General features: G+C 47.5%; 1 protein-coding gene across 10 annotated transcripts in view; it reads left to right on the top strand.

Annotated features, from left to right (window-relative positions):
* The first annotated feature begins 9528 nt into the window (after positions 1-9528).
* SUSD3 (sushi domain containing 3) overlaps positions 9529-12283 on the top strand; it is a 33422-nt gene continuing 30667 nt past the window's right edge. For 3 of the 10 annotated variants that reach the window (XM_077786032.2, XM_085590913.1, XM_077786031.2), the window contains exon 1: positions 9561-9745. In XM_077786032.2, the coding sequence (XP_077642158.2) occupies positions 9661-9745 (85 nt within the window). In that variant the 5' untranslated portion in view covers positions 9561-9660. Of the gene's footprint in view, positions 9746-10574; positions 10876-12283 lie in introns of those variants that run through there. The other 7 variants (XM_085590920.1, XM_085590917.1, XM_085590912.1 and 4 more) reach the window with 7 other exon arrangements.

Here is a 12283-nt window from a genome sequence, read left to right as displayed (position 1 = left end):
TTTAGACTTTCCTCTGTCATAAAAGCTGTTCTTGTGAACTCAGCCTGCTTCTCTGCAGAGGGTTAGCACAGGGATTAAGCATCCCATAGATACTACATATGCCTTCATATTAGTGCATAAATAAGATTTAAGCCACTAATAGCCCCTTTCTAGCTCTGTATAGAGCTGAATTATATATGCCAGCCATGATAAGCCCAGAGAAAAAATTTAGATGTTGCCGCAGCAGTTAAGTTCAACCAGGGGACTGAATTTTGATAAAGTAGGGATTAAAAGTACAATACGCATAGTTGTGGTGTCCTGACATAAGCACATTTCACAAAAGATGCCAAAATCTCACAATAAGCCAAGAGCCTTCTCTGTGCATGAGGGATGTGGCCTGTGGAGCTCTACCAACAAGTCTTTTCCACTTTGCTGCTTGCAACCATGAAGTGAAACACACCAGGTCTGTCTCTGTCTGTCAGGTCAAGGCACCAGACCCTACCTGCCTTATAGAAACAACATTCCTACTATGAGCATGGCTGGGGCAGAATTAAAGCAAACTGTGGTGCCCTGGGCTCTCAGGCACTGCAGGATGCCAAAGTTCTGCTGTGTTTGGGAGCTGAACCTCACAAATCTTGAGAGAGCTTGCTTGGTTCTTGCTGTCAACAGCTGGATAAACCTTTGCTTCTCCAAGAGCTGCTGTCTCTCTTCAAGATGCCCATCATCTCTTGCCTGAATTAAACTGATGTCTGTCATTTTTTTCTGTATTTTTTCCTGTAAATTGACAATCACAGATTAAGGCTTTGAACAACCCTGGATTTGGTTCAGGAAGATTTCATTAGCAAATCAAATAGCTATATTTAATTTCATTCCCACACATTTTTAATTCTGAGTGTTTATTTATTAATTTTCCTAATAAAATGTGGTGTTATGCCCTCAGAAAGAAGAACTGGCAAAGGCAAAAATACAAAGAACTGGCAAGGAGAAAAGGCAGTGACAGAGCAAACAGACGGGGCCTGTCTCCAATTATTTATTTCCTTTCTAGATGTGGGATGCATGTTGGTAGGTGGCTTATTCTGCAGGTAGTGTGAAAGTGAGGTGATCAGGATGAGGACCAACATTGAGCTACAACTCGGAGAGACACAGCGTTCCACAAATTATCTGGATCCAGTTGATCCACCTACGTCATCTCCACCTACATTTGAGCCTTTGGTACTGTACAGGCAATACCTGAGGTCTGCCTCTTTCATCTTTGAGCTTAGACAAGACACTGTCACCTCCAAGACTACAGGAAATCAAACCAGTCAATTAAGAAGTTTTATTTGAAATCAATGTCTCAGCTCAAGATGATGAAGAAGGAAGTTGTGTTTTTGTTAAATGATGTGTGACCTTTTAATATCTGTAGCTCATTAATATCCAGATTGCTCATGGATATCAGGGGTATTGTGTCCAGGGTCCATCAGGGGCAAAGTCAGCATGGACAAATCTACTGAGAAACAGGAAAACTCTGAAATGGATGGTCCTTACCTGCTGTGTCTGCTGCAGACCAGCAGCACCAGGGAATCTGGGCCAGGTTTTCACAGAGGCAAACGGGACTGATCCATTCAGATATACTTTTTATTATCCACCTTAATCTCTTATAAAAGGGCTAGATTTCAGTGTGCTCATTCGGTTTACTCATTCTCCAGCCTCTGTGCTGGGTATGATGGGTTACACAGGGTTCATTGACTGAGGGTTTAGGAGAACTATTGCCACCATATCAATGCCTGATTGTGATAAAATAAGAGTCTTTGCTAAATCACAGAATCACAGTATTGTTTGGATTGGAAGGGACTTTAAGATCATTTTGTTCCACCTCCTACCATGGGCAGAGTTACCTTCTACTATTCCAGGGTACTCAAAGCCCCAGTGTCCAACCTGGCCTTGGACACTCTAGGGATGGGGCAGCCACAGCTTCTCTGGGCATCCTGTGCTTGGGCCTCACCGCCCTCACAGGCAGAATTAATTTATTTCTTCAACCTAAACCCCATGAGTCCCCACGAGGTGAGCACAATCATATGCATGTATGTAAAACTTCTTCTAAAGGTGATGCAGGGGAGGGAATGTTAATCCCAGATCTTTTTTCTGTTTTCATGGAATTCCTTGTCACTGACAGATGTTCACAGCTGCCTGAGAGAGAAAGATGACAAAGCTGTGAGTTTCTTGTTTGATGCTGGAAACATCAAACAAGATGTTTCCATAAACATTCCATGAACATAAAAAACAGTAGAGTAGTGAAAATGAGGGATATGTTTTTATGTCCATTATAAACATCTTCAGAGATGGAACAAAGTAATCACTGTGCTGGAGCACACTGAGATTGTGTGTATGTCCGTCTCCCTTCTCCAACAGTGATGTGGAGATGAAGCTTGTGGATTTGCGAGGTGAGAACCTGTACCTGCCGCGCTCCCGCCCCAAATCCCTTTTCTCTCCGCCCCGGCTAGCTCTTCTCTGGGGCGAGAGTGGGCGATGGAGGCACCCTCTGCCGCTCCCAGCTGGGGTTTGGAGAGTGCCTTTGTGGGTTCCGGGCAGCGCTAGCAAGCCTCGCGGTGGTAAATGAAGAGCGAATCCTGCTGGGGGCTAAGTCCAAGTTTATTGTAGCCCAACGGGGCCAAATATCCTAGAACAGTGCCAGCCAACAGGAACAAGCACAAGGTGCTTGCACTGGCTTATAAACTGTAAGGGAGGGGTATCCAACGACCAATGGGGATAGGGATAGGGATAGGGGGTGGCTCCGGGATGGGGGGATATGATGGGGTCCAATGGGGGAAAGATATGCGGGGAGCCCCAGGTCCTCGCCAATCACCCGGTGCCCTGAGTGGAAGCTTCTGGATGGATGGGAAGGGGCACCGAGTGACAGACAAGGCACCCGGGGGGGGGGTAAAATGCCTCTTTCAGGGTGATGGATAGATACTGGAAAGGCGGGAAGGGAGGACAAGGCAGGAAAACTGGGGATAAACCAAGTTGCACACGGGGGTACAAAGGAATAAACCAATACATAATACAGGGATAATAAAACATACAAATAACGCAACTCCACATGTACCTGCCCAGAGAACAGCATAGCCAGGTGAGGAGCCTGTTTCCAGCCATGGCCAAAGCAGACGTGAAGAAGCATGTATGGATGTGTGACTGCCAGCTGCCTAATGCTCAAAGATATTTCAAGCTAGCAATGGTACCTGGCCTTTAATAACCCCTTAGAGAATTTTTTACCTAGAACTTAGCTGATGATATTTTTCACTGTATTTTTTTTTTTTTTTTAATATCCACAATATCTTGTGTCAAAGAATTCTGTACCTAAACCCCATCTTGGCTAGAAAGTTTCTTCCTCTTTTTGAAGCCGTAGTGCTGGCACCTTCCAGGTCTGGCCTGGGAAGCAGCACTGAACAACTCCCCTGTAACCTTCCTCAGGACCCTGAGGTTGCACAGAACTCTCCTGGGTCTTCCCAGGTGTCTCTTTCTGTAGGTAAAGAGCCTGTTTCTTTGCTCCTTGCTGAGTAGCTCTGATCACATTTGTTTCCCCTCCTTGAGTCTCCTTTCTTTGACCACACAGGACATGATGTGGGTCAAGGGCAGATGCTGGGGCAGGGAATTTTTTTCTCTCACATTTCTGTCCCAGACTATTTATATCTGGGACAAAGATTACTTGAATATTTTCCCTTTTCAGCATCTTGTGCCATTTTGACTGTCTTAAACAATAGTGATATGACAGGGCTTTGCTGGTGGGCAGTATTTCCCTTGTTCAGTCCCTTAAGCAATCTGGAAGAAGAAATATTAACCAATATCAGCTCATATTTTGATGCTGGACATGTACATGCATGTCCTTCAATCACTGCCCTTTGCTAAATGAGCAAACTGACAGTGTTACAAAGCATGTGTGCAATTATATGTAAATGCACCATTTAGAGACTGTAACAAATTCCATTATGTGAATTGAAAAGTGCAAAAGGTTAAAATAAAAATCACTTAATAAAATTGCAACAATCCATTTAAAACTGTACAGAGGAAATGCAGAACTGTGAAAAGCACTAAGCATCTACCATAAAATAAAATAAATCTTTATTTACTAGAATGGACACTGGGCACATCCTTGGCTCATACAAATTGATGGATTTAATTTCCGCTCTCTGTTAAATTAGCTGACGATCTGACCATATAGCTTTGTTTGATCTTTAAGCATTTCTGCTTCCTGCCAAGACTGAGATAATCAGTGATTTACAGCACAGGTTTTGCTGTCCCTAGATGCACAGGAAACTTGAGCAGGATGTCTGCTCCACATTTGGAGACAAGACCCAGCAGCTTTTCATTGGTCTTTGCTTGTAAATAGTTAATGCTGTCTCTCTACAGTGAATTTCCCACCATTTCTCCTAGCACAGAGAAAAACCTAACCCTACAGTATTATTCCAATAGCTGTTAAATTTTTTTTTGCCTGAGAGATCAATTTTGTGTCAAATTTGTGGCATGTTAGCAGTTCTTCCCTGATTTCTGAAGTATGCACTAGGTTTAGGATAATAATGCATTTCTGTAAGTCTGTAATGAAATTGTCACTCAGGAACAACACACTAATGCTTTACTATGCTCCTTAGAGATTGCTTCCTGTTGCTGTTTTGAAGGGATAAAAGCAAATCTAATAAGCATCTTTTGCAAGCGTCTAAAGTTGCTGGTGTCACATGAGCTCAATCTTCTGAGCTACACAGATCAGATCGCCAGGATTTGATCATGTGTGCCAGCTTCACCACACAAACCTTACCACAGTGCCATGGTTCAGGACAGGTTCTGAGCAGGTTCCACCAAGTGAGTGGTGTTTCTCTGAAATGAAGGAAAATTATTTGATATTCACAAGGGCATAGAGTGATAGGACAAGGGAAACAACTGTAAGCTGAAGGAGGGCAGTGTTAGACTGGATATTCAGAATAAATTATTTACTAGAATGGTAGTGAGGCCCTGGCACAGGCTGCCCAAGAAGCTGTGGCTGCCCCATTCCAGGGAGTGTCCAAGGCCAGGCTGGATGGGTCTTGGAGCAGCCTGGGACAATGGAAGGTGTCCTTGGCCATTGCAGGGGGTGGAACTGGATGGACTTTAAGGTCCCTTGACCATTCTGTTTCTTTGTTTACTTGAGGTTTATAAAATATAGAGCTCCTATCTGGTAGAGAATGACCAGATACAGAATGAATATCCTGACATTTGTAAAAAGTAGATATTCGGACACGGAAATTAGTAAATTTGTAACTGGAATTGTGCTGATTACCCCAGTGCTGGTGGAGATAGCTTTTGTGAGTGTTCACAGCAACATTTTATCTTGGATTGAAGACACAAACGAATGTTCTCAGAGTGTTTGTTTTTCCAAGCTACAAAACAGAATATGTATTGATGCCACTTTGCCTGTCACACTGTATTTATTAATTTCTATAAAAGAAGGAACAAAAATGTTCCCTCCTCAAATTAGTTTAGCATTTTCAGGCTCTGATGAAATATCGGAGGCTGAAAATATGTATTATATGTATTATATGGATATATGTAACTGTGTGCTGCTGTGTTTTTCTATACTGTGGCACTGGACTGCACTTAATGGTAATACAAGAAAATAGTTCCTGAGCTGTGGCCCCAAGCTGAATCCACCACCTCTCTAACACCTACCAGAAAAAAGGAAAACACACTGGAGTTTGCAGCAGGCAAGCAGGTCACATGTTATCAGCTGTGAACCATCTTTACACGAGCACACAAGCATGGCAGAGCTCTGTGCCACTGATAGCCCAGCAGAGTCACTGGAAGAGCCAAAATGGAGCTGGGCATGGGCATACAGCGTGTCCTTGGCAGAAAGGACTCTCCAGGTCCCTGCATGCAGTATTCCCTGGTACAGGACCAGGTTGGTTTCTTCCACACTGGGGAGCATCACTCCTCCCTGCTGAGAAAAGCCATACTTTATTCCCATGTCTATCATAGAATCACAGAATGGTTTGGATTGGCAGCAACCTTAAAGCCCATCTTGTTCCACTCTCTGCCTTGAGTGCTGTGTCCAGTTCTGGGCCCCCAATTTAGGAAGGACATGGAGGGACTGGAGTGTGTCCAGAAAAGGGCAACAAGGCTGGTGAGGTGTCTGGAACACAAGTCCTGTGAGGAGCAGTTGAGAGAGCTGGGGTTGTTCATCCTGGATAAGAGGACGCTTAAGGCAGATTCATCACTCTCTACAACTCCCTGGCAGGAGGGTTTAGCCAGGTGGGGGCTGGGCTCTTCTCCCAGGCAATCAGGAGGATAAGAGGACACAGCCTTATGCTGCACCAGGGGAAGTCTAGGCCTAACATGAGGAAAAGATTCTTCACATAAAGAGTGGTTTGGCATTGGAAAGGGCTGCCCAGGAAGGTGGTGGAGTGTCTTGGTTTGAAAAGACAGGAGTCTGTGAAGGAAGGCAAGAGCCTCCTGTGAAATGGAAAAGGTAAACCCCCTCCCTCCGAATTACCACAATTTCAAAATTAAAAGGCTCTCAGGCAAAGATATGGGAAGGGGAATAACAGTTCTTTACTAAGGAAAAAAAATAATAAAAAAAATGTAATTAGTACAATCAAAACTACTGATAGAGTGAGAAACCTGACACCCTGAGGAGTCAGGGTGTTGGTAGTAGTCCAGTGAAATGGTGGCTGCTCCTCCTGGAGTGGCAGATGAAATGCTGCTGAAGGGTGAAATCTTTAGAAGGGTGTAGTTTTCTCTGAAGGTCTGGTGATGGAGTAGATGGGCCTGGTCTTCCTCTGGGGATCCAGCAGAGAAGAAGCTGCTCCTCTGGGAATCCAGCAAAGGGCTGCTCTGGTGTCCCAAAAAGTGCTGATTTTATGCAGGTAGGGGTGCTTGCCTCCTCCCTCTGGGTGGAGCATCTCACAATGGGATGATGTAACCTTACCAGTCATGCAGTGAGTCATTCCATGGCTTATTAACAGAAGATATCTCCCTGGAGGGAGGCACTGTTCTTGGAAGGGATAAGAAAACTGCCCAACCTCCAACAGATGGCAATAGAATACATGCTTATCTTACAAGCCAGGACATCGAGTCACCATCCTTGGAGATGTTTAAGAAAAGACTGGACGTGCCACTCGGTGCCACGGTATGGTTGACAAAGTGGTGCTAGGTCATAGGCTGGACTAGGTCATCTCAAAGGTATTTGCAACCTAGTTAATACTGTGATACTGTGAGTGAAACCTATAGCTGGGAGAGGAGGGAAAGGAAAAGTCAGGGGGCAAAGTGAAGCCATCTCCCTGGGCCAGCAGCACACCACTGATCCAGTAACAGCAAGAGATCTGACAACCCAACAGATCATTCCATGTCACTTCTAAAGGTCACATTTTTCTTTCAGCAATCTAATTGCTGAGCTTTTAGCTATCACACCTGTGCATGTGTAATCTGATTAAACAGAAGCTGAGGATGAGAGCTACTATTCTCCTTTTCAAGAGTTACAGAATAAGCAAAAGGGTTCTTAAGGGTTAAGGCTCTGAGCAGTCTAGGCAAACCCAAGAGTCACTGCCTGGGTCTGAGGGGCTGATGCTCAGCTGAGCCAGCCTCAGCTCCTGAGGCTCAGGGAAGAAGGGGATGGCAGCAGGGCCAGCCAGGAGAGGAGAGAGGGGATCAGCTTGCTGCTGGAGGGCTGGAAAGCTGCCATAGCTGGGCTGGGATCTGGGAGTATGTCCTTGTTTGGGTGGGCAGTGAGGGGCAGGCAGTCCCCTGCAGCCATCCAGGCAGATTTGCTGGGGACTGTCACTTCAGTAGTCTTGTGCCCTTGGCATGCCTGGGGGCAGCTCTAATAACTAGGATTAAAAGAAAGCAGTGTCAGGTAGTTTAGTGAAATCCAACAGTTAAATAATCCCTAAGAAAAAGCAGTAAGTGTCTGGCTGAGGCCGTATGGCTTCTCCTGATGCTGAAGATGAAACCAGAGGCCTTAAAAATTATGAAAGCACTCACCTGCAACTAGGGAGGTGAGTGATGTTCTGGGGTGTCACACCACAGGGCTGCCTGCAGTGTTTGAGGACATGTGGAGCAAAACCAGTGCTGTTGGATTATACATTCCCTTACAAAGCAAATCTGAATGCTGCCATGATGTGAGTGCGCTGCTTAATTTGCTTCAGTGAGGAAAGATTTGACTTGAATTGTGTAACAGCAGCTGCAGGGGTAATGGCTTACAGAAAAACTACTTCTCTGTCTTTGATATTCCTCTGATTTCACTGGACTTGACTGGAGCAGCTACAGTTTCTTGTTGACTTTAATTAGATTGATTAATATTTGGCATTACCGCAAATACAAAGCTAATTTATAAGATGCAGCATTTTCAAAAATGCTGGGGTTTAGCTATAATGTGACCAAGCATTGCTTTTTGAATGTGGTTTAGTAGTAGGGATGGAAATAGCAGACCCTTATATCTGCAATATTCCTGAGGCCTCCCTGACAGATAAGTTCATAGGAAAGTGCTATGGCCAGCAGCATACTGAGCATTGTCACCCTTTAATGTGGGCATGATCCTGTTCCATTTGATGTTTCCAGAAGAGCTTTAAGAGGTTTTTCAGTCTATTTGGTGCACCTTGAAAATTAATTTATCTAATCTGCTCCTGCAGACTATTTTTTCCCTCTAATTCCAGATGAAAAAAATAACAAGTGGAGAGAGCGTTAATAGCTGCAGTGCTTGGTGTGGGCCTCAGACTATAGACTCAGCACCAACACACAGAGCTTCTTCAGCAGAGACAGTTGTTTCTTCTCTTGTTTTTTTGTGGACTCACAGTGCAGACCATTAAAGGCCTTTTTTGGATCCACTGCTGGTTTCAGTAAATCAAGGATCTCAACAAACACTGCTGAGACCCAGACTCACTGTGGTAACGCTGCAAGGGCAGTAAATGGCAAGGGGTGACATGGCCAGGATGTGACAAGCACAAAAGGACATACGCAGCGTGTGCAAGGCACTTGGGTTTCACCAAGTAGCCTGTGCGTGTTTGTGTGTGCCACCCAGCTCCGGACAGGATGATGGATCTGGGAACCTACTAGTGGGTTTAGCTGCAGATCCCAGCTAAAACAAACACTATTTTGTAGACCATAAACTGGATGTATGCGAGAGATTCTGCTCCTGGAATACAACAACATAAAGAGCAGTATACTGTGTTTGCAAGATCAGAACCATGAGAATCAGACTGGGGTACCTGAGGCTCTGCAGGCTGCGACCACCAGCCGGGCTGCATTGGGGACTGACGGCAGACAGCAGAGAGGACAGGCAGCGGGACAGGCGGCGGGCAGGGCGGGCAGCGAGGGCCAGGCAGTCCCGGCCCAGCGCCGCGACCGCTGCCGCATCCCCGACTGGCCCCTCGTGGGGCGCCGCGCGGGCCGGGGAAGGGCCCGGCCAAACCCCGAGGCGGTCAGGGCTCGGCGCCATCCCGGGCCCCGAGGCTCTGGCGGCGGCCCGGCTGCGCCGGCCTCCTCTGGCTCCGCTGCCCCTCCTCCCCCACGCCGCGGGCGTCGCGGAGGGGCCGCAGGGCGGGCGCCCGGCGGGGCTCCGCGGGATGGGCCGTGCTGCGCTGCTGCCCCCGGGCCGGCCCCGGCAGAGGGCGGGCGGGTACGGGTGCGGTGCACCTGCCGGGCGGCTCGGCGCAGCGGGGCCCGGCGGGGCTCGGCGGAGCCATGCCGGCCGCCACCACACCCGGGCTGGACGCGCTGCGCTCCTCTGCGCTAGGGAGGGACAGCGGCGGTCCCCGCGGATACACAGGTACGAGCGTGGTCCCGCGTCATTCCTCGCACAAGTTCCCTCCTGCGTCGCAGCAGAGGGGCGGGAAGATGCCAGCGGTGGTAGCGCTAGACCCCGGTCAGGGTGCAGGGTCCCTCCCGCGTAGAGATGCGGGATGACCGGGGCAGGATGCGGTACCCCTGGACAGAGGTGTTGTTTGTCCCCGGGAAAGGGCGCGGGAGCCCCCAGCCGGTGTTGCGTTACCTTCCCACTCCGTTCCGGAGCCCCGCGCCGGACAGGGCCCCTCTCGTCCCACCCCGTGCCGCCTCTGGCTGGTCCCTGCAGCCGCGGTGCGCGGAGGGGACGGTGATCCGCGCCATGAAGTTCTCGGGCTCACAGAGTCTCGAGACGAGTGTCCGGGAGCCGTCCCGAAGCCACCCCGGGCACGAGAGGGTCCCGGCGGGTCCCGGTGACCCTGGGACAGCTCTCCCGGGGCTGCACTCGGGGCGCCGAGCGGGGCCAGCCCGGGACTGCGGGTCAGGCGGAAGGGACGAGCACCGCCAGGGCTGCGCACGGCAGCCGCACTCCAGAGCCGTCCGAGCGGCTCACCCGGGGGCTGCTGGGGCCCTGGCGGGGGGTGATTGCACCCAGAGAGGAGGCGCTGCGGCTCAGTGATAGAAGTTTGGGGGTCAGTCGCTGGGATGGCCACAAGCACAGGGGACGAGTGCGTGGGGGCAGAGGGGAGTGTCTAGCAAGGATGGAAGGTGCTGATTTTCAGAGACATCGCTCCTGGGCGCATATCGCCGGGCTGGGAAGGAAATTAAGACATCAGTGTTTTAATGGAATATGGTAATACATTGAGGGGTGCAATCAGAAACCAATCAAAGCTTTTTCCTTCTTATCTTTTTCTTCCCTGGAGTTTGGTTACTCAGTTCGATTGCATAGACCATAACATCCTTTCAAAACCTCTTTGGCTTAAGTGGGTTCTATAATTTGGAGGTAATGTGAGATGACAGAGGGGCTGAACTGGTGGGAGATACCCGCTGCACAGGGCTGTGGCGTTGGTGGATGCCTGGGCCTGGAGGGAGCAGAACCATGGTCTGGATCTGTTGATGCATGTTCCTGGAGATGCATGTTCCCAGCCACAGCCACCTCTGGAGTCCAGGACCAAGGTGACATGGAAGGATACTGGAGCTTGGTGTAGCTGCTTGCTGGGATTTCTTCCTCTTTTCTTCAGATCACAGGGTAGATGGGCTTTTCCCTGGCTTCAATGCAAGCAGAGTTGTGTGCTGCTGAAATCCAGGGACCTCCTTCCCATGTGCAGCCTGTCCTCTCATATCCTTGCAATTTATTTGGCTCGTGAAGTTCTAACAGACTTCATTAATGACCTGATTTTGTTGTGCCTATAGAAATTGGCTAATGTATTTGGGCTACTAGCGTAGCAATAAATTGCATCCTCTGAATGTGCTTGACTGTTTAATTTGAATTTAATATAGCAGTTAATTTGAAAATGCGAAACAAGTTCTGGGAAATGTGCTTAGAGAAATAACTCAAACCCACGTGTAGATCCTGTTGCTGTAGCCTGATAGTGTTGCTAATTACTGACTTTTCTCTTTTTTAAAATAATTTATATTTGGCTGCTTTTATATGTTGTGTCAAAGTCTTGTGGGGCTGGGTTTGTCCACACTAAAAGGAGTTTTGGAAGTGGCATGTCTTCTGTTACACTCAGCCTTTCTGATTCTGTGTAGGTTAATCTTGCTCTGTGTAGATCTGTGGCAAAACAGCTAGAAATGTTAATCTGCCAAAAACTGTTTGGTGTTCAAATTAGAAATCCAACCTCAGTTAATCCCTTGGATATCTATAGACCTGGCTCCTCTTAACCATGTCTCCAGCCAGAACAAAAAAGACCATTTTTTCCAAGCCAAGTACACCAAAACTGTGGAGTAGGAGCTCTCAGTAAGGTGCTAAACTGGAATATGCTGGGTCAGGGCTTGGCTGTGCTGCATTGGTTGTAGGACTGGAATATGCTTGAGCACAAAGGGATTTGCCAGACCTTAGCCGGATGTTGGCTCTTCATGCTCTTTGTGCTCTTCACCCTCTCTGCTGCTTCATGGGACTTTTCCATGGTGCAATTCCATCTTCACCAAAAACCATTTGGAACTATTGAGTCAGATGGATGTACTGCTGGTAACCCTAAGCAGTTTAGATGGCTAAAATGGTGGCTACTTGTATAATTTTAAATTAAACTCCTGTTCATCTAAATGTGAACATGTTATTTATACATCAATGTTTGCTGCCAATTGTTGCACAGTATTTATACAGTATCTTTTCATTGCATCATGTCCTTATTGGTGATTCTTTATGATGCTGAATGCCTCCTTACATTATTTCAGACCATGAGCAATAAGGTGATAATAAAGATTTGCACAGATAAACTCCCTCACATGTTCCTTTTGAGAGGATGAAAAAAATGTGGAAGGATTTCTATTTGAGTTAACACATGAATGAGAGAGAAATTAAGGGAAGTTCTTCAGAACAGCCCTAATGCCTGTAGTATTTACAGGTCTTAGAGCTTCCTGA

The sequence above is a fragment of the Lonchura striata genome, chromosome 12, assembly GCF_050655825.1.
Source record: "Lonchura striata isolate lonStrDom1 chromosome 12, ASM5065582v1, whole genome shotgun sequence".
NCBI classification, from domain to species: Eukaryota; Metazoa; Chordata; class Aves; order Passeriformes; family Estrildidae; genus Lonchura; species Lonchura striata.
This window is presented reverse-complemented; position numbering and strand designations above follow the sequence as displayed.